Source organism: Humulus lupulus, chromosome 6 (genome assembly GCF_963169125.1).
Source record: "Humulus lupulus chromosome 6, drHumLupu1.1, whole genome shotgun sequence".
Taxonomy (NCBI): domain Eukaryota; kingdom Viridiplantae; phylum Streptophyta; class Magnoliopsida; order Rosales; family Cannabaceae; genus Humulus; species Humulus lupulus.
The window spans coordinates 16653932-16676545 of record NC_084798.1 but is presented as its reverse complement, the minus strand read 5'-3'; the positions used below and the strand labels follow the sequence as shown (position 1 = coordinate 16676545).

Here is a 22614-nt window from a genome sequence, read left to right as displayed (position 1 = left end):
CTAAGTTTTTGTTCATTTGTAAATTGAAATTCCATTTTTGAAGTGAACCTAGGTATGAGAAAGTAATATGTCATAGCTACCGGCAATTCATCTTCATCATCTATGGTCTCCCACATTTCCTATAAGGTTGCAATTATGGTAGGATAATCTCTAAAGAGTCTAATTACTAAAACGTATTGCTTTGTTGATCTCATCATGATCTGCTTAGATTCTTGGAGGTGACCTATCTCCATGTGGAACAAAAGTAGCCTCTGAGTGATTCTTTCTAGCACTCTTACGCTGTTTCGTGGTTCTCTAATTATTTTTAAAGCCTTAATGGCTCAGATATCCTCATAAGTTAATGCTCCGTTCATTCTTAACTGAAAACATAAAGACTAAAATCGTTAGCTATACATATAAACATAATAACTATAACTTAAACACTTACTTGGCGGTCAGATTCGGAGCTTTGAGTGTGTGTATCGAGGAGAACTTCATGTGAATGGACCGTTACTCTGATACTGACTATAATGACCCAACTTATTCTAGATTTGGACCATTAATAACTACTACACATAAATTGTAACGCCCTGGATAGCCAAGACTGTTACACTGTGTGTTTATAAAGTGATAGACTTACTAATCAAGTCGTTTAATTAAAAATGTGCTATTGAAACTATATAGGAACTAGGGTTAAAATGTTTTGGTCTCAAAAGTCACATTTTTCATAAAGAGACGTTATCTGTTTACACGAGATCCCATAAAAATAATAAGTTTAAAGACCGTTTAAAAAAGTCATAAGGTTTAAGTACAATATCAAGCCATATTAAGGCAAAACAAACAGTTAGGCAATCCCTGTCCTGATCCACTTCTCGACCATGGCGATCGAACAGCTGGCTATGTACATTCAACCCCGCAGCTCTCCATCTCAGGATTGGTCCAGCTTGCCTTTTCCTTTACCTGCACCACATAGTACCCGTGAGCCAAGGCCCAACAAAAAAACACAACAACAGAGCATAAGCAATCAACAGACAAATCAATATCCCATATTGCATCACATGTTCTCAACCATATAATCATTCAGTATAATCAAGTATTCACCATACTAAACATATGAACTCATATCATATATCAGTTCACAAATGATAACTAGGGCTAGCGCCCTCAGGCCGCTCCCTCCGTTATCCCACTGACTCCGGCCCGCTTAAACCTAGCTCAGTGAATATTAAGCTGTCCTTGGCTACCAGTGGCCAAGCCGCGCCCTGTGCGCAAATATTGTGTACGGCACTCTTAGGCCGCTATCACATGTCCCATGGCATGATACCATCATTGACACAATACAAATATCGGGAGCACTTAGTCCCATCACAAACATATAACCAGGTGCAGTTTTCTTACCTTTCAATTTGCTAGCTTTGATCACTTGACTCCTTGAGCACGATCCCTCTCGAGCCCTAGCGCTCACCTAAACACAACCATAGATCAAAGTCATCACCAAACCTCAAGTTCAAAACCTAGCCTCGGGACCAATCCCGAGGCCCCGGTAAGTCCTAGTTCCACCAAACAAGGTGGTGGAATCGAACCCCGAACCCTTGGTCAAAAACCCTTGCAAATAACCCCAAAACCCCTTTTATGGAAATAGGGCAGCGCTACAAGCAGAACCAAATTCCCCCAGAAAGCTTGGCCTAGCGCTACAGCACCCAAAGGCTAGCGCTGTAGCGCTAGTCACAGACAGGCAACCTCCTAATTTTCCCTCCTGCGATTTCCTCGAACCAAACTCAACCAAAACTTCTCCAAATATTCATCAAACTAAAAAAAAACCTTATTAACACATTCCAATCATCCCAAGCACCCCAAATACCCAAGCACATGCATCCCTAATCTCAAAATCCACCATAGCCACTTATAGACATAGAAAACTCAGCATAAACCAGCCAAAACATCAGAGTTAAAAGCTTAGAATTCATACCTTTAATGGAAATTCGATTTCAAGACAACCTCTACACCTCCTTAGCTTGCTCTTCCTCAAACTTTGGCCTGAATTCCCTAAATTTCCCATCAAGTCCAGCTTATGCACTATAGGTTAAAAACTAAAACCAGAAACTGAAGAAACTACAGAGCCTTACCTCAAGTGTTAGGGTGTTCTTGCTAAACCTCTGCCAATTCTCCAAGCCTAGCTGAGGATTCTTGATGCTCAGCTTAACTTAGCTCCTCCCTGATCTTTGCTCCAAAAATACTCAAGAAACTGATGAAGAAAGCATAAACCGACCTTAGGAAACTCTCTGTTTTCTCCCTTTCATTTTTCTTCCTTTTCCTTCTTTTCTTTCTTTCCTTAGACTTCTATATTTTTCTACAACTTCCACTAACATAAAGCCTCAGTAATTCCCATCTTTAAAATGCCAAATGACCTTAATGCCCTCCCTTTTATTTCTAACCCTTTAATCCACTTAAGGGCATTCTAGTCATTTTACCCAATTCTCGCTAATTCCTCGAGTGTCTCTAATATTTCCCCGTTTGCTTCCCAATACCTAATTAATCACCAATAATATTCCTCGATGTCAAAATGGACTCCAATATACTCACTAAATTCTCATTTATGCCTCCAGGCTCACCCCGAGCCGGGTATAAATCCCCGCCATGACTTTTTCGCTACTTTGCTAACTAGGATCGTCTCGAGTCATAGATCACAGATATATCCACATAATAATGTGGTCTCGACAATTATCACATATATCAATATAGTTATGCCCATAATGGCCAAAATTACAATTATGCCCTTCTAACCTAATCAGGGCCTACATGCATACTAATACACATAGTCATGCATCTCAAATATTCAAATAATCATATAACATGCTTTAAATCATAATCATGCATTTTACTCATTAAAGTCACACATAATTCCCATTATGCCCTGTATGCGCACTAATTAAGGCACTTAAGCCTTATTAGCGAATTTGGGCGTTACATAAATACTAATCTTAAGAAAACATACATATGAAATAGTCATAACTTTATTAAAACTGTAAAACAAAGGTTAAAATACATAAAATTTAGAGTAGGATATGGGGTCCCATTGTTTTGAAAATTAAACAAAACATAACTTAAATCTTAAATAAATTGGTTACAAAATCAAGTGCGGAAATACATAGAAATCAAAATTTCAAAGACTTAAGCAACTTCATCCTCGAATCATTCATGCAGTCCACTGAATCCATTCTCCCTCAATACACAATCCCAAACTGCCATAAATCTTCCCGCCACCATACTATTTTCTTGCACATATAAAACAAAGGAATGAGCCTAATGCCCAGCAAGGAAAATCTACTACAAGCATGAAACATAATCATACACATAAACTATGAACATATATCATATACTATAACATATATATCATAATTCTAACCCATGTGGGGTTTGCTAACTAAGCAACTTTAAGCCTTAAACTACAATGAGGTTTGCTAGTTAAGCAACTATAAGCCCCAAAAACATAAAAAAGTTGGTGTTTGCTATTTAAGCAACTATAAGCCCCAAAACATATAACATATAAAAACATACTATAGCATAATCATAACATATAAAAATATACTATAGCATAATCATATAAGCATATAATACTATCCTATTTTCCTTACCACATACTGGGATGTGAGAACAAGAGCGGGATTTTGGAACACTCCTAAAAACCATTAATGAGAAAGGTGAGTATTCTAAAAGAAAGAGATGAAAAGGAATGAACTAAACCACCGAGAAGGTACTTACCGACAAGAAACCTCAAGTTCAAGAACTTAGATGCCTTGAATGCACTATAACCGAACTACACCTCGATATCGGAATGCACACTATTTTCCTTACTTTCCAAGTGTTTAATAAGCTTAGAATGATAAAGCTTATAACCCCAACCCAAGTGTTTAACTCTCTAAAGTAAACCTAGCAGCTTGAAGGCTCTGAACTCAGCTTGATGAATGAAGAAATGGCTGGGTACTAGGTCCTATTTATAGAGTTCAAGAATGAAAAGATCTTCATTTAGCTTGAATAAAATAATGGTTTTTTAATTGAAAAACATTTGAATAATCGTTCAGCAGAGGCTGAAGACTCGGTCAAAAAGATTCTGGACTTATCAAGAGGTTAAGGATTAAAATGAGGTCGGTTTCAAAATTATTTAAAAATCATGCACTGCAGCCGATATATCGCCTGGACTGATATTCCCGAGGCTTGTTGAAGTTGTAGTGTAAAGTTACGTGTTTTTCATATCCCCTTGTGGCGATTTATCTCCCCCTAGAGCTGCGATATATCGGCATACACTGAAATATTATACACGTAATTACACTTTTTCAGCCTAATTTGACTTGAGTAAACAACTTTGACTGAGTCTAATAATGATTTCAAAGCTGCTGGCAGACTCGAGGATTTTCAAATATTATTCTCAATAAACTATTCCTCCAAAATACTTAATTTCTCATTAAACATGCGCATGAAAACTGTCATTATCTTATTGGGTCTATCTAAACCTTATAGTATAATAAATATCATCTTCATAATCAATCATATTAATCAAGCCTTAGGTTATAATTAATATTCTTAAACTATAGGTTAAACTTATAAAATCTACAAGTGTTGCTACGAGTGTCCAACTAAGTCCCGGCTTGAACCAAAATCCACAGTAATAAACATACTATAACTACTACTAGCTATTACTATTACTACTACTATCTAACTAGCTAAGTAAAATTCTTGGACTCTACATTTAAATAGAAATCTCTTTATTTCTATTAAGTCCTTTATCCTCCAAGATAAATCTTGACTTATAATCCCCAAAGTTCATCATGAAACCTTTAATCCACATGATAAACTCTCAATATATCAAATTAAACAAACCTCAATGTTAGTTTATTTGATTTATTTACAAAGCAAGATACACTTCTTTGAAAGTAACCTTCACTTGGTTTTCTTTGTTTTATATGTCACAAAAAGAAATATGTGAAGACAAATACCTTAGAAAATTTCTCAAGCAAATAATCACTAATTTTTCACTTTTATAAATAATCTCAAAATCACTGAAAGAACTTTGTGCATTTTCTTAGAGTCTCTTTGAGATTCTTTTGAAATCACCACTTTGACATCCATTGATTTTTTTTCTCTAAGATCAATTCGAAGATGTAAAAAACTTATATCAAAGAAAATAAACCCTCATTGATTTATTTAAATACTTTGATTTCTTATACTTTAAAAAAAAATTTACAATTAAAATGTCCTATCGTTGAGATTAAATTAATCATATCACCATTTTATTGTCTTTAACAAAAATGAACAAAATTCTCATCAATTCATTCACTATTTTTGGTTTAAAGCTTCTCCAATTTTGTAATTTCTCCTCATTGAGACATTGAATATTTAAGAATTATTGTCATTAAATAATTCTCAAACTTTTTTTATTTGACCACACTTTAGACTCCAAGTCTATTGGACAATATGCTATGTCAAATTTTGGATTCACCTTGATCCATTTTTCTCTTGCAATAGCAAGACACAACCTTTAAAAGATGTAACTCCCTTAAGTTCATGTTTTCTTATCTCATAAAATGAGATGCTCATCTTGTAAATGAGAAATATTTAAATTCTCAAATAATTATTTTTATTTACAAATCACATACCAACAATAGTATAGGATAAAACCTATTAACATCTAACAAATATTGGCATGATTATATTTAAATATAATTTAACATAATTGTCAACATATATCAATTATATCATACTAACATGGTAGACATAAATCACAAATATCATACACATATGATTTCACATTTCTATTGATTCACAAAATCAATATATTTATACATGTTATATAAAGCTCATAAAATTGTCATTCTAATATTTTCCCATTATCACAAAATAAGACAATTATATAACATGTTAGCACATAACCCAATAATCGACTACAGATTATTTGCACAATATGTTAATTAATCACATATAGCAAAAACTCAAGGTGTTGAATTATCTTCTAATCTAACCACTATATTTGCAATAGAAAAGGAGATTAGAAAATAATGAACCTCATTTGTAAAATAATTATTCTTCTCATTTCTATCACTATATGAAAGCCATATTAGATCTTCTAAGAAAAACTAAAGAAGAACATTACCTTATCTTACCACTTTTAATGTTGGATATCTCTATGGTTTCTAAGACATATCTTGTAAGGATCGATCCTCACAAGATATATCTCGATGGTTTCTCCTTCCATTGAAAAGGGAAGGATAAGCTTTTGACTGTTAGAGAATATATTATATTCAATGGAAATATGGAAAAAAAAAACCAAATACAATTGTAACGCCCTGGATAACCAAGACTGTTACACTGTGTGTTTATAAAGGTGCAAGACTTGCTAATTAAGTCATTTAATTTAAAAATGTGACATTGAACCATAATTGAACTAGGGTTAAAAGGTTTTGGTCATAAAAGATAAATTTCATTTAATTAAACGTTTGATACACAAGATCCCAAACACAAGGTTAAAGAACAGTTTACAAAATTTCAAAGGTTATGTTCAACCACAAGCCACTATAATGGCAATATAGACATTTTAGGTTCTCCTGTCCCTGTATCATCCCTCGACCGTGGCGGCCGAACAGCCGACTATGTACATTTCACCCCCAGAGCTCTCTAATTCAGGGTTGATCCAGCTTACCCTTGCCTATACCTACACCACGTAGCACCCGTGAGCCAAGGCCCAGCAAGAAAACCATAAAACAAAGCATAACCAATAACAATACTCAAATAATTCACAAAACATTAACCAATTATTCAGTAGACCATAGCGTTCACATAATCAACGATATCAATAAAAAATCAATGATCTATCATCAAGGTAATCAACATTCCATAATCATCAGATTAACAACAGTAAACACTTCATACAATACCCAGGGTCGGCGCCCTTAGGCCGCACCCTCTATTTATCCCACTGACTCTGGCTCACGTAGGCCAAGCTCAGTGATTATATAGTTAATCTCAACTACCAATGATCGAGCCGCGTCCTATGCACAAATAACAATTTCGGCATTCTTAGGCCGTTTATTTCATGCTCACATGGCATAACACAATCATACATCATTGTATACAAGTATAGGGAACTTTTAGTCCCAACATAGCCACATAAACAGGTGCAATTTTCTTAACTTTAATTCCAAGTGCTTAGTTACTACGAACAACCCGCGAGCACGATCCCGTTCCGAGCCCTTGCGTAAACCTAGTCACAAATCGTAAATAGAACCCTCATTATAATTCAATTCCGTAAACCAACATTGGGGCCAATCCCAAGCTTTTGGGGAGTCCAATTCCACCAAATGAGGTGGTGGAATCGACCCCTGAGCCCCTGGACAACAACTCAACAAAGTACCCAAAATCAGGTTTTGGAGGCAGGGTAGCACTACAACGCTACCAAAGGGGCGCTACAACGCTATAGTCAGAAACCCAAGGCCCCCAAAAACACAGCCTAGCGCTGTAGCGCTCCCAACCTAGCGCTACAGCTCTAGCACCAGACATGTAAAATCCTGGGTTTTTCTCATCTAACTTTCCCGAGCCAAAGCTCCAAAAATCCATTCCAATCATCACCCAAACTCAAAATTGAACCCATAACTCACTATTGCACACCCAAAACACCCAACTAACACCAAAACTTCATCAAACACAGAAACCAAACTTGGGCTTTGAAGCTCAGACAGTCAAGGCCAGAAATTGTTACCTCAGATGGATGAATCCGACCCTAGGTTTCCCTCAGTGCCCTTCCAAGCTTTAATTCCTCCAATTCCCAAGCTTATGTCCTTAAACTTCCATCCGAAATCCAAACTCAAAAATTATCCGCAACTAAACTCAACAAACTCAAAAAAAAAAAAAAAAAACCTTAAACCTTACCTTAACTTGGGAGCTAAATTCCAGCTGAACTCCTTCAATTACTCCAAGGATCAAAGCCCCAAAGCCTAGCCTAGACTCCTCTTGAATTCTCAGTTTCAAAATCCACAAGGGAGGGTGAGAAAGGGAACAATCGTGAGAGGGAGAGGGGGAAAGTGAGTTGAGACCTTTTTCCTTCTTTCTTTCGTAAGATCATTTTGAATTCTTCTCCTTTGTTCTAACAAAAAGGCTGAGTATATCCTTAGTCTTAGGAAATGACCATTTTGCCCTCCCAAAATAAAACTAGCCTTTAACTTAATCTAGGGGTATATTAGTCATTTTCTCCCAGTTCCCACTAATTCCTCAAGTGTTCCTAATATTTACCACTTAAATCCCTTCTTCCAATTAATCACCAATTATTTACCCATTGTCTAATAGTCTCCAATATATTTCCTAAATTCCCAAAAATACCCCAGGCTCCCCCCGAGCCAAGTATAAATCACCTCCGTGACTATTTTGCCAAACCGCTCACTAGGATCGTCTCGAGCCATATGCTGCAAATATATCCACATAATAATGTGGTATCAAAAGTTTACCACAAATAATCACATTTGTGCCCCCAACGGGCCAAAATTACAAATATGCCCTAATAATCTAAACAGGGCCCACATGCATATTAATATTTGTAAACATGCATTTCACATATCCATATAATCATATAATGAAACATATCACATAGTCATGCATTTAATCATTTAAATCACACATAAACCAATTATGCCTTCCCGACATGCTAATCAAGGCCTTTAAGCTTTATTAGTGATTTTGGGTTGTTACAACAACTCTATGCAAAAATACAATAGACAAAGTGTTTGATAAAAGTAATGTTACAACTCAATTTCAAAAAATACAAGTAAATAGATGAAAGAAGATGTAGAAGAAGAATACAACTCAAATCATAAATAATACAAATAAAGATGAAGAGTAGAAATAGAGAAATAGAGAACAAGAACTCTCACACAACCAAAGTGTAAAGTAGTGGAGATTGCCAACTTGAACAAGGTTCATGACCTTTGTCCAAAAGCTTATTTCCCCCTATTCTCTAAGCACTAAGGGATCTCTCAAGGAAAAAACTCTTTGGAATTATCAAGCCTCCACGTATTTTCTAGCCAAGTGCTTTGTGGATAGAAAATTGTGTGTCTTACAAGTGAACATTAAACTCATATTTATAGAGATTGAGATACCCTTTGAATTTCAAATTCCACCAACCCCCATGGCTGTTACTAATGTTTAATTGGATGTTTATTGAATTAAAATGAAGATTCGAGAGTTACTTGGGATGGAAAAACCATTTAAATTGCAGAAAAAGTTAAATTGGAATAGACTATCAGCGCCCCAGGCCTTGGCCAAAAGTATCAGTGGTCGCAACTAGGGATAATCAGTGGCTGCGGCCACAGTGCAACTTCAACTTCCAATTTTTCAATTTTCTAGAAAACGTCATAATCTCTTCCCACATGATTTTGTAATCTCCATATACCTCATGAGAGTTAAAAGCATGTCTTCAACAGCCATATTACATAATGGTTCTATGAAATTCAAACACAAATGTGTAACTCTCATACTACACATTATTAGGTAATATTTGAGAGTTACAAGTTTGTAACTGATTTTGTATCTCCAAATTATGTTACATTTGAGCACACACATGTGTCCAATTTTGTAACTATCAATAATATGTTACAAGGTGTAACAAATCACATTTTGTTATATTATTTAATATAACATTATATTATATGAAATAATATAATAGGGTCCCAACTTGCCACCTTTTTCTTTCCTAATAAGCCTCTCATAGAAGCTTGGAATGGATCGTAAGAAGGCATTGAAATTATTCCCAAGAAGATCGTTGAGGAAAACTTGAAAAGTTGGTGAATTAATCTTGTTCAAGGATTGGCAAGAAATGGCTTCAATGACGTCAAAAATATGGGACCACAATCTGTATGTTGGTGCCTGTGGAGCATCTCAAGTATGCTATTCTCAAACACCCTTCGGGAAGATCAGTTTATTACCACTCTCTTTAATACTTTCTTTCAGTGTTTGTCTCGCAGTTGATATTGCCATGAGAATTGCTAAGAAGTATAAGTGGTGCCTAATATATTGCTATTGATGCAATTCAATTATGAAACGCCACCTTGTATGGTGTTAGACACCTTAAATTGCTAAATAACAATACTCTATTATCATATGTAATCAAATATTTTTGTTACACCGTAAGACAAATTGATATTAATCGATGGTGGAGCTAATGGGACTATAGGAGGCCATGGTCCCCCTTAATTTTTTTTTCTTATACATTATAAATAAAATGTATTTTTTAAAATAAATATACATATGTATAAATTTATATTGGTTTCTTCTAATTTATTTTTTTTAAATTTATATATATTAATATAGTATACATATATATTAGTATTTCTATTTTTGTATATATAAATTAAAAACTGGCAATGTATTAGCTTGCTCTCACAAAATCTAAGTTGGAATTATTCTTAAATAATTGAATAAGTATTTCATGTATTGGCAATGACATGGGGCCCTCAAACAAGTAAGCAAATATATAGTGAAATGATATATAAATTTTATATGTACACAAAAATATATAAATAAAATGCTTTACTTCCATTATTATTGCTTTTGCTGCATTTTTCTTCAATTGATGAACTCAATGGACTTATGATGATACTGACAGCAATGTTCAAGTTCAATTGGCTTATGATGATATATTTTATTTTTGGATCTTTAGGAACATGATGGTCCTACGTGCGGAGCCATTAGTAGTATATATATGATTTAATTCCATGAATGTGGACAATCTTTTTATAATTCTAACGCGATTCATACGAAACTTATTAAAATAATGTATTGATTTAAGTACGAAAATATGTTTCCACACAATAAGTTTTTTATGCATGAAAATGAATAAAGGAAAATACATGAAACTGGTTTTAATTTATTTAGATGTGTGGTTATTAAAGATATATAATGATGAATCTGAAGGCTGAAAGAGCGAGAGAAATAAAATTTTTGTTAATTGTTTTGCATTAATCTTGTTTATATATGTTGTAAGCTAGCATGAAAATACCACATACTAATAATTATTTTTTATTCGAACAAAAAACTCCACCAGCTTTTACACACTTTTTGTTGGTTACATAATATATATTGCGGCTAAAATATTTATGTTTTTAAAATGTTGCACTTTTATATTCAATATTTTTTTCCGGCAGTAAATATACTTAATGTCTTCAAAATATTACGATTTTACTTAATATTTTTAAAATGTTGTACTTTTAATTTATTTTATTTTAGGAAATAATAAAAAAGTGAAAGAAAAATATAAGATTTTAATTATATTTTAAACTTTAAACTATTTTCACTTCTTTATTCTTTCTCAAAATAATAAAAAAATTCATTTAAGATTTTAAAGTTAATCAAAATAATTTAAACTTATATTTTTCCGTCACTTTTTTTTAAGGAAAAACGTAAATTTTAAATTGATGGAAATTTTTTTTTGAATCAATTTTTTATTAATTTTTAATTTAAAATAGTTACTTTGAGGAATAATAAGAAAGATAATGTAGCGCCCTAAACTCTAGGGGCCGTTACAGTGCACATTGCAAATAGTGCTAAACTCGCTAATCGAGTCATTTGGCCATAAACGTGTAACTAAGTATGATTAGCAGTTTACGGATTAAAAATTTCAGTTAATATACAACGTTTCACTAAAATGTTTACTGTATACATTAGGATCCCAAAAATATAATTTAAAGGTTTATTACAACAAAATATTTACAACCAGCTGATTTAAGCGGCAAAACATGGTTTAACCCTAGGTCCTCTCCTTCAAACCTAGGCCGTGGCGGTCGAGTAGCTACATATGTACACATTGTCACCTAAGCTCCAACTCAGGGATGGTCTAGCTTTCTTTTGCCCTTACCTGCACCACATAGCACCTGTGAGCCGAAGCCCAGCAAGAAAACTCAATATGCTCATGAACAATCATATCATGATATCAAATCATATCTGGTATGTCTAGCAAACATAGCTTTATTCAAGCATGCAAATAAATTCAAACAATGCTGGGGAATCGAGGATAAGAAATCATGCCCTCCTTATTAGATGACTATCAAGTCAATCCTAATTAGATGAGTGTTTCAACACTTGAGGTTCTGGTAAACCATACTGAGTGACCAATAAGCAAGTCACTACGGGGCTCAGTACCCAAAGCCATGCAAATGATGATTAGAATGATCATACACAGCTCATAGCCCTGAACAGATGAGTGAATATCACTTTGAGGTTCTGTTAACCATACTGAGTGACTGACAAGCAAGTCACTACGGGCTCGGTGCCCATAGCCATGTAACGAAACCGTTACCTGGGCTTTCCTGCAATGGCTCTAATCAGATGAGTGACTGATGGGTAGTCACTAGCTTAAACAGATGAGTTACTGCTGGGTAAGTCACTAGCTTAAACAAATGAGTGATTGCTGGGTAAGTCACACAAGCGCTTTTAGTTTTCATCGAACTTGAGGTCGATCCGGCATTAAAGCTCTTCTGAGTCATTTAATGCAGATGTCGATTAGATCTAATCTTTATTGGCTTGCGTTGAACACGCTAAGACCGTCCTGATTTATAAGTCAGCACTGTGTGACTAGTGACCAGTACCATTGCCGAACTTGACTAATAAGTCCCAGCTTCACAGTTGATACTGGCACCTTTGCCAAATCTGACTATTTAGTCAATACCATGCACAAGTAAGCAATGCTACCAAGCAAATACCATATGTCAAATATTCAAACGTATGGTATTCAGCATGCTTACTTGACAGTTGCTAGCACAACTATGATCATGCACAAACACAGAGACTCAAGCTCTGATCAATCTCATAGTCAATATTCATGGCATGCCCTAATTACATGTTTATCGTGCATCACATGCATCACACTTAATCATCCAGCATGCCTCAATAATAACCATATGCAAATGAGCAAGATTGCTAAGCATTCAATATGCTATCAATGTTTACATTTAAACATCCAACATGCATCAAGAATAATCATGCATGTTTAGGAACATGATGGTCCTACGTGCGGAGCCATTAGTAGTATATATATGATTTAATTCCATGAATGTGGACAATCTTTTTATAATTCTAACGTGATTCATATGAAACTTTATTAAAATAATGTATTGATTTAAGTACGAAAATATGTTTCCACACAATAAGTTTTTTATGCACGAAAATAAATAAAGGAAAATACATGAAACTGGTTTTAATTTATTTAGATGTGTGGTTATAAAAGATATAATGATGAATCTGAAGGCTGAAAGAGCAAGAGAAATAATATTTTTACTAATTGTTTTGCATTAATCTTGTTTATATATGTTGTAAGCTAGCCTGAAAATACCACATACTAATAATTATTTTTTATACGAACAAAAAAACTCCACCAGCTTTTACACACTTTTTGTTGGTTACATAATATATATTGTGGCTAAAATATTTATGTTTTTAAAATGTTGCACTTTTATACTCAATATTTTTTTCCGGCGGTAAATATACTTAATATTTTCAAAATATTACGTTTTTATACCCAATTTTTTTTTTACAGTAAATATATTTAATGTTTTTAAAATGTTGCACTTTTAATTTATTTTATTTTGAAAAATAATAAAAAAGTGAAAGAAAAATATAAGATTTTAATTATATTTTAAACATTAAACTATTTTCACTTCTTTATTCTTTCTCAAAATAATAAAAAAAATCATTTAAGATTTTAAAGTTAATCAAAATAATTTAAACTTATATTTTTCCGTCACTTTTTTTTTTTAAAGAAAAGCGTAAATTTTAAATTGATGGAAAATAATTTTTGAATCAATTTTTTATTAATTTTTAATTTAAAATAGTTACTTTGAGGAATAATAAGAAAGAGAAAATAATTTAAAATTTAAAAAATAGTTAAAAACTTATATTTTCCCTTACTTTTTGATTACTTATCAACACTACTACAAAATTGGGCTTTCCCGACACCCAACCACGACAGTCAACTATGTTGACTACCGTAATTACTTAGTGGGACTCTACGCCGGCAATTAAAAATTGGAGGCATAGAGACCAACGCCGATAACTAATAATTGTCACCGTTGCTTTTAACTATCGCTATTGACCCCAATGCCGATAGTTAATTCGAGACCAATGCCGACAGTTAAAATGTGTCGCTATTGACCCAATGTCGACAGTTAATTCGAGACCAATGCTGATAGTTAAAATATGTCGCTATTGACCCCAATGCCGACAGTTGATTCGAGACCAATGCTGACAGTTAAAATGTGTCTCTATTGACCCCAACGCCAACAGTTAATTCAAGACCAATGTCGACAGTTAAAAATTGTCGTTATTGACCTCAACGCCGACAGTTAATAAAAACCCAATACCAACAGTTATAAAATGTCGTGAAATCCAAATAAAAAAATCTAAAAATATAATTAATAAATAATTTAATTTAAAAAATAAACTAATTTTTTTTCTAAATTTTCATATAATTAACTTTTATATTTATAATAATTTTTATATTAAAATTTAAATTTAATTATATAATGGGATAATAGATTGATTTATGTCCCAAATTAGGTATTATTTCTTGGAATAATTAATAAGTGACATTAAAATTTAGAAATGGATAATAGATTGAATTTTAAAAGTTTTACTTTTTGTTAAATTTTATTATTACTGTTACACCCAGATTTCGAGACCCGAGATTGTGATCTCGAAAGCTGGACTCGTCAAGAGTGAGCTCGAGATATCTAAAACGCATGTGCGTGGCCCAGATGTTGAACCCTCGAATCAAGATGGCAACCTCGAAGGCATTTTAACCTCAAAGTCCTTTCTAAGCTCGAAAGAACTTAGCATCGGGGTATATTCGTTGTTGGGTGTCTTCAGATCAAGTAGCCCGAGCTTAACAGGAGTACAAGCTCAGAGTGTAACAACCTCGATTGTATTTACCTGTTCCGAGCTGGTCTTGGGGTAAGGCGGCTAGCTCATAACTTATCTTTAGACCTGGACCGACATGATGCTGATTGCCGACCTTGAAAGATTTAATGGGTCATCTGATGAGACGCATTCCATGCATTGAAAGATATTTATTGTTGTAACATCAGAACATTAAAGGAATATTAACAAGTCTGTTATACACCCCCTGGTCTTCAGGGGATGTTTCCTTGTATATAGGAGTTACAGTATTTAATATCATTACTTTAATTAATAAGCAGAAATATCATCCTGAAAGATGTGGGAATGAACTTTGAAAGCTCTCTATAAATAAAGAGCTCATAAACATTTGTAAAGGGGGGGGGGGGGGGGGGATCTTTTGATATATTGAGAGAAATTTTGAAGAATTCATCCTTGAAGGATTTCCAGAAAACTCTAAGTCTTAATAAAATAGACTCGTGGACTAGGCAGAGTTAACTGCTGAACCACGTATCTGTGCCATAGTTCCTATTGTTTAAGTGCTCTACATTTTAAGTTGACAAAAAACGGCGTCAACAGTTTGGTGCTTTCATTGAGAGCCTTAAGCAATACAATCCCTAATTATCTATGGCCGCAAATGATCAGAATGTTCCTGAAGAAAACTATCCACGACGCCCTCGGAAGCAGCCAATGATGAATCCAAAACCAGAAGAAAGAAGTGAGTCCTCTGATTCTCGAGGACCGCTGGCACCTCCAGCTCCCAGGGACGATGAGGACATGTATTACAATCCCAAGCGGTATATCCCCATTGTTGAACTTGAAAATTGACAGTTAAGAAAACAGTTGGCTGAGGCCAAAAAGCGGAACGAGGAGCTGGCCAGGTTAGCTGTGGAGGCGCAAGCTGCTCAGCCTCAACCTACGCCTTAGAACCAAGCCCCACCTCCGCAGAACGTTCATGTTCCTCCTCGCAGGCCTCATGGGCGACCTCGCAAAAACGCTGCCACAAGAAGAGCGGAGCAACCTCTGCCACTGGTAGAGCAACCTGCTCTCTCAAGCCCCGAAGAAACACCCGGGCTCACTACTAGAAAATTGTACTTAGATGACGCACATGAGACGACATTTTTAGTAGAATAGTCGTCTCATGTTAAAAGTACAGATGAGACGACAGATTATCTAAAACTGTCGTGCCATTCAAACCAAAGATTACATGAGATGACTGTTCTATAGAGACTGTTGTCACGTATCTACCTTTAACACGAGAAGATGGTTCTAATAGAAACGTTGTCTCAATGCAACCCAATTTTTTTGGCATTAATTAAATTTGTATATTTTAATATGAATTAATAAATATACTTAATCTATTATGCAAATATATTTATAAAAAATAAATAATAATTAATAATTCAAATTTAAATTTAAAAGAGTTATTTAATATTAATTGTTAACTTATTTAATAATATTATATTAATAATACTAAAAGATAAAAATTAATTAAAAAAAAAGTCATACTTCTATTAGTTATATATACTTCCATTAACAGTACTTTTAAATTATAACCATAATGTTTTTAAACTAATAAAATATAATATATAAAAAGAAATTGAATAAAAATACTAACTGTGAAAGAAACCTTCTCTTGTGCACAAGACAATAGCACAACCCTTTGCCATAACAGCGACCAGCAACAATCCAACAATCGACGACAACTAGGGAGAACGGCGACAGCCCAGGTGACGGCGGCGGCGACGGATCCTTCCCTGCGTACGGGCAAACCCTAATCTGCTTGTGGTCCAACCCATCTCCGGCCTAAAGCTCCGGCGTCTTCGCACCTAATTCTCAATCCGAACGTTCGATCGCCGCCCTCCACCCATCTCCGGCATAAAGCTCTTCTCGCTGCCCTGTACTTGCTTCTCTATCTTCGTCACTACAAGAAAAAACAGAATTCATAACACTTAAAAACTGCTATCTGGGACTATTGATAGCACTTCTGAAAATGCTAACATAGCCCCTGTTATTAAAAGTCCAGTCTTTTCTATAACAGTTTTTTAATGTTATATTCGGTGTTATCTTAAACTATTCAATAACACATTTTTAGATGCTATAATATTGAAATAATAACATTTAGATAGAGTTTTTGGTTATAAATTTGAAATTTAATCTTGTACTTTTTTCATAACACTTTTCAACTGTTACATTTGATTATTTTGATAACATTTTTAGTTTGTTATATTATATAAACCATAACGATTTTTTACGCTTATAATATGTTTCTAAATCATAACATATTAAGGTTTTTTATTGTGATAATAGTACTTATAAGTTTTTTTTTAATTAAAAGATTTTCATTATTGCATTTTGATAAAAAAAAATCAAAATTAATCATAAAATATAATTATCAATAGATTGATAAACCATAAGTATTACATTAAACAATAACTAATTCAAACTCTGAATGTGTCTATTTCATGAGATGTTAGTTCTAACTTAAGTTTGAAAACATAACATAATAAAGTATTATAATCTTGAACATTTTTTACTTCAAAAATGAAAAACAAAAAATTACAAGATACATTTTCTTCCAGGAAAGCTTTCTCTTTTCTTTTGGCCCCTTCATAAGCCGCATCACTTCTTATTTTCCTTTCTTCTATTTGGGACCTGAGTTCATGGTCCCTTTGGATAGCAGTCAAGTGATTATCAAGTGCTTCGACACTACAGATGATGACCCAAAAATTAGAAAACAGAAAGTCCAAATCTGACTTAAACAATAAAAAAGAAGAAGGAGATGAGAAATCATTAAAATTCCAGGGAAAAAAAATATCAAAAGCATGAGCACTTCAATGAAGGGAGGCAAAAAAAACAATACAACATTATTAACAAGGAATTGTAGTCTTACATTTTTCTTCCATCAAGTATGGCTGAATTTCAAGTGCCAACTCATTCTCAGAGTCGTCATCATCACTAAGAGATAAATCAAGAAAATACAAAGTATTAATAGAAACTAGCGAGATCTCTAACAATCAATGCAATATCACATACCATAGAAATATCATAGAAGCCTGTCATGAATACACAACAGCTGAATAAAGCTTTTGATGACAGAATAGGGATGAAAAACTTGAATTGATAAATGGAATATAAGTAAAGGAAAACAATCAAGGCCAGTTAAATGCATACCTAACAACCATATACTTCACACTAGTTAAAACAGAACATTTCACAAATGACAAATATGGAATAGAATATAGAAATAAGTTGAGACAACTGTAGTTATATAAATATATATATATATAGAGAGAGAGAGAGAGAGAAAGAGACCTTTTCTGAACTATGAGGCCTTGAAAGTGAGTATCAAAATCAGAAATTCCAGAGCTTAACTGGTCAGAATCCATTGATGCATATAGAAATAGACATGTTCTGTAAAATTAGTACTAGGCAGCCACAGAAAATTCTTCTCCCCATCAATTGTAGGAAGCTTGTTTTTCCCTTTAGTCTTCACCACAGCTGCCATATGACTGCTGCCCTTCTGAAACTCGTTTAATATATCGTACAGTGGCATATCGGCAGGAACTCTGAGTATACAACATACAAATCAGCACTGGATACTCTGACTGAATGTATTTTCTGAAAAATAAAAAATTAGTAATTGAAGAGTTAAGCAAACCGTGGTATTCTCCGGATGGAAACGGCACTGACTGGAGTCTCTGTTTCAGGTCGTACAGTAAGAAGACTTTTCACCTAACAATAAGCAGAATTGAACAAGTTAAAGAGCAGAGTACAAAGTATGTTGCCCGATGTTAGTTCCTTTGATAAGTCAAATTTAAAATGCATCTAGTATACAAACATCTTCTAAACATTCACATTCTACTATGCCAGAGCACTGTATGCGAAAATAAAAATAAAATGTACAAACTATCCTCAGTGAAACTTTGTGTAAAAAGGTGACAGAACTATTGACAAGCCAGCAACTAATTGGGATAGTGTTCCTAAGATGATAGGCTAGGAGCCTAGGACTGATATCACATCTAAAATATCCTTCTTTTAACACAATCTATCACTACAACAACAACAAAACTTTCTATATTTTATTCTTTTATAAAAATATAGTTCTAAGGTCGAGTGACTGAATCTTTGAAAATCAGCTAAAAACAGCATGTAAACAAAAATTGTGAAAACCAGTAAAGGAAAAAAAACAGAGAAAAAAGATTGGAAAGGAAAAATCAGAGAAAGAAAATAATACTTTTTCCAGTTTCATGTTGATGAGTTGTATAACAGGAATTATCTACCTGAACTTCAGAATCAATCCTGCAAATTAACACATTAACACGTTTGCATTATATCCATGAAGACAAGTAATAAAAAGAAGATTGGAATGAAGTGGAAAGAAAGATTGAAATGGAATGGCACAGAAACATAGAGACAAGCTAACAACCTATCAAGATCATAACCTCCCACTCCAAGAACAAAGTCCATGTCAACGAATCCAAACTTAGCTTGCTTCATTTGTGCCATCCCATTAATATGCTGGCACCAGTGCACATAAGAGTATAAGTTTTTAAAAAATTATTTATTATGAGAGTGAAACACAAAAGCTGAATAGGATACAAAAGTTGATTCTTTGGATTCTGTTAGCGGAGAATATTCCATTTTGGAAGTATAAGCAGAGGAAGACACATATAGGAGCAATAACTTCTTATATGCTATTCGTTAAAACTGTATACAATTATTAATATCTCAGAAAGAACACCTTAATTATCTTGGTCAATATCTCTAGCTCAACCTCAGTCACTAAATCTATCTGCTGAAATAGTTGGAATCCAATTAGCTTCAAAGCTCAGAATCACCTCACATTTTAAAAACAAATGCCAGATTCAATGAATACACTCTAACTTGTTTTCTGAAATTATATGAATGAAAGAAGTAATGAAGGGTCTCTTGTTTGCTTACTGTGTAAACTATTGTGAGTAATTTAATGTTCCAACTAAGCTTCCATTCACTAGGATCTCTCTCCAAAGCAATAGCAAATACAAAACACTGACCAGTACTTGAAAGGCATAGTAGGGTTGTGAACCTTAGCCTTTCTGGATAAATTTTCAAGATTCGAGCCTAATATTAATAAAAGCCAACAAATCATATAAAAGGTTACAATGATGAATTTGTAATTAAAACACAATCTCTTTAATAAAGTTTCTATATGTGGTCTCAAACTTAGTACTTGGTCCTCAAAATTTCATCTATATCATATTTTTATTAATGTCATGATTACTTGTTGGTTTCAATCAAAATTAATAGTGAAATATTCTTGCCAAGATTTGAAGTGTTAGTTAAACTATGTTTAGGGACAAGATCAACTTTAGAGAGTCCAAGTTAATATATATCAACAAAATGAAACAATGTAATTTCTGACATGAACTCTTATTACCGGAAGAACAAGGGACAAAGACCAAGCAGAAGGTAAGAACCACAATACCAGCCATGCACGCCCCTAGTCCTGCAACCTTCACTATCCCTGCTGTTGTCCTTATGTTTAATTTCTCCATCCTGTTTGTGAACATGCAATGTGATTGATTTGATTTCATACATATTTAGGCACAAAAGGGTAAAACTTAAAACATTCCAAGTTTCCAATATCGGTGAAATTATCTGTATTTCCTATTTGAGCTCAGTATGTTTTTAATCCTTTCTTCTAATAAACAGAATACATTCTATGGTATTTTCCTAAAGTAATCTCATGTTTTATTCTTAAGTTCACCAATCAAGATTTATGGATAGTCCTTTTCAACATCTGTGTAAAGCTATAAAAGAATGGCCGATAGAAAACAAAAACAAAAAATGCTACTATTTGTCCTCCACTTGAAAAGTAAAGTGTTAAAAGAACAATGTAGGAAATTTCGACCTGTTTCAATTTTTTAAGTTTCAAGACTAAAAAACAAACTTTTGTATCTTTGTTCAGAGACCAATTCTGAGGATTAAATGTTTCTTTTTACAAAAATCTATTACCTTGATGTGAAGATCTAGAACAAATAAAAAAATTAAACAAATGCACATGATTAAATTGATAAAAGCACCGCAGGAGAAGAGCCAAGAAAAAAGTTGCAACAGGGAGGCAGTTCAATATAGCAGCACCAAATGTTGCTAATGTGTAGGCAAGTGCAACATTAGAAGCATTAAGGGGAAGAGTCACCCTGCGATGAAACAGTTACAAAACATCTTGGCAATATCAATAAACTTATGAGGAAAGCTTATAACTTCCATGGAACATTTTAACATATTAATATATACATAATACATACATACCCCAAGAAGGCAAGCATGAAAATCTTGCCGAAGGTAACTACAGAAAGTGGTGTTCCATTTCTTCTAAAAGACTGTCACAACATGTTATATATATATATATATAAATTACTTAACTCATCGTAAAAGAGTACTTAATTAAAATAACATAATGAAAGAAAGAAAGGGACCACCTTTCGAAAACCATAGCAAGAGGGACTAAGACAACAGTTCCAACTAGTTGATGATAGAAAGTGAAGATGTAACAGTTCATACCACCATTAAAGGTGGCTTTGGTAAGCAAAACCATGCCAGCATATATTGCTTGTGCTAGTATCACAGCTAAATAGTACTTCTCTTCCCCCATATTTAGTGATAGTGATGTAGCATAAGCTGTTTTTTTTAACCTTGACTTCAAAATCAGATTGGAGAATGGAGACTGAAAATATAATGAAAGGGTTCATATAAATAATCAATAACCCTCTCACAAATGAAAAAGCAATTTCAGAAGAAAGAAGTAGCTACAAAAAATTGTGTATTGATTCTCTAAGCACTATGCCAAAAGAAGGCTTATTCATAATCATGAAAATACGGTTTAGTGACTTGAATTGTTATACTGTTTAGTTACAAATGACGAGACGAAACCAGAAATTAGTGAGTGAGTGGTTGTGTAGACGAGAGTGAGTGGAGGAGAATAACATAGTTGTGTAGACGAAAAAAAAAAGAGAAAGAAAGAGAAGCTGAGAAGCAAAGAGAAGCAAGAAAGAGAAGCAAAAAAAGAGAAGCTGGTGACACATTGAAAATGGCATCTAGTTCAGTTCAGTGCCCTGATCATTTCTCAGACAACTAGAGGATGGAACAGACACATTAATACTGAATACACCATAATAGAAGGAAATACTCATCATTTAAATGTCGCAATCTAAAAAATAAATATGATAGGTCTCATTAGTATACATCACCAATGCACGTACCAAGTTCTGCAAGGTTCACATCAGGAGCAAGAAAGGAATTTTCCTTCATTTTATTTGTATGAATTTGAAGAATTTTTAGACGACCATTCTCATCAGGCAGGCTTATCTCAACTTGAACCTCCAACCGTCCTGGTCTGCATAATATGGAAAAGAAAAATTAAAAGTTGTTTGCCAAAAAGTTTTTCTTGTGTATGTCACCAGTAGTTCATTCTCATTCTTCATTTTACAAAAATCAAAAGAAATAATCTTAATTCAGCAGTTCATCTGCCATGCATATTTTGTAAAAAGTTATGAGAAAAATCAGGATGTTCGTGCATGGCAAGTCAGTCAATTATACAAAAAGTGCTATTGTTAAATATATATAATATATGTGTGTGGTGTGTGGGTAAATAAAAACACTCAATCAAAGACAATTATATTCATTATTCCTCAAAGTTCAACTACTTGAACAAAGTCCCAGTAATTT

The 22614-nt window shown here is 33.8% G+C and overlaps 1 protein-coding gene across 1 annotated transcript; it reads right to left on the bottom strand.

The window, feature by feature from the left end:
• Nucleotides 1–19010: 19010 nt before the first annotated feature.
• On the bottom strand, nucleotides 19011–21541 carry LOC133784761 (WAT1-related protein At5g64700-like). The gene is made up of 9 exons (XM_062224037.1): nucleotides 21369–21541; nucleotides 21199–21261; nucleotides 20970–21086; nucleotides 20324–20442; nucleotides 19849–19982; nucleotides 19649–19702; nucleotides 19334–19425; nucleotides 19188–19206; nucleotides 19011–19043 (listed from the first exon to the last, which is right to left on the bottom strand). The coding sequence occupies exons 1-9, from the start codon at nucleotides 21539–21541 to the stop codon at nucleotides 19011–19013; spliced, it is 804 nt and encodes a 267-aa protein (XP_062080021.1).
• Nucleotides 21542–22614: the final 1073 nt, after the last annotated feature.

Excerpts from the sequence above, each read along its gene's own strand:
- LOC133784761 (XM_062224037.1), bottom strand. The coding sequence starts at position 21,541 with ATGGGGGAAGAGAAGTACTATTTAGCTGTGATACTAGCACAAGCAATA. Across the intron at positions 21,087-21,198 it reads TTCATGCTTGCCTTCTTGGG|GGTGACTCTTCCCCTTAATG; the intron begins GTATGTATGTAT and ends GTTTCATCGCAG. Across the intron at positions 20,443-20,969 it reads TTCTTGGCTCTTCTCCTGCG|GATGGAGAAATTAAACATAA; the intron begins GTGCTTTTATCA and ends GTTCACAAACAG.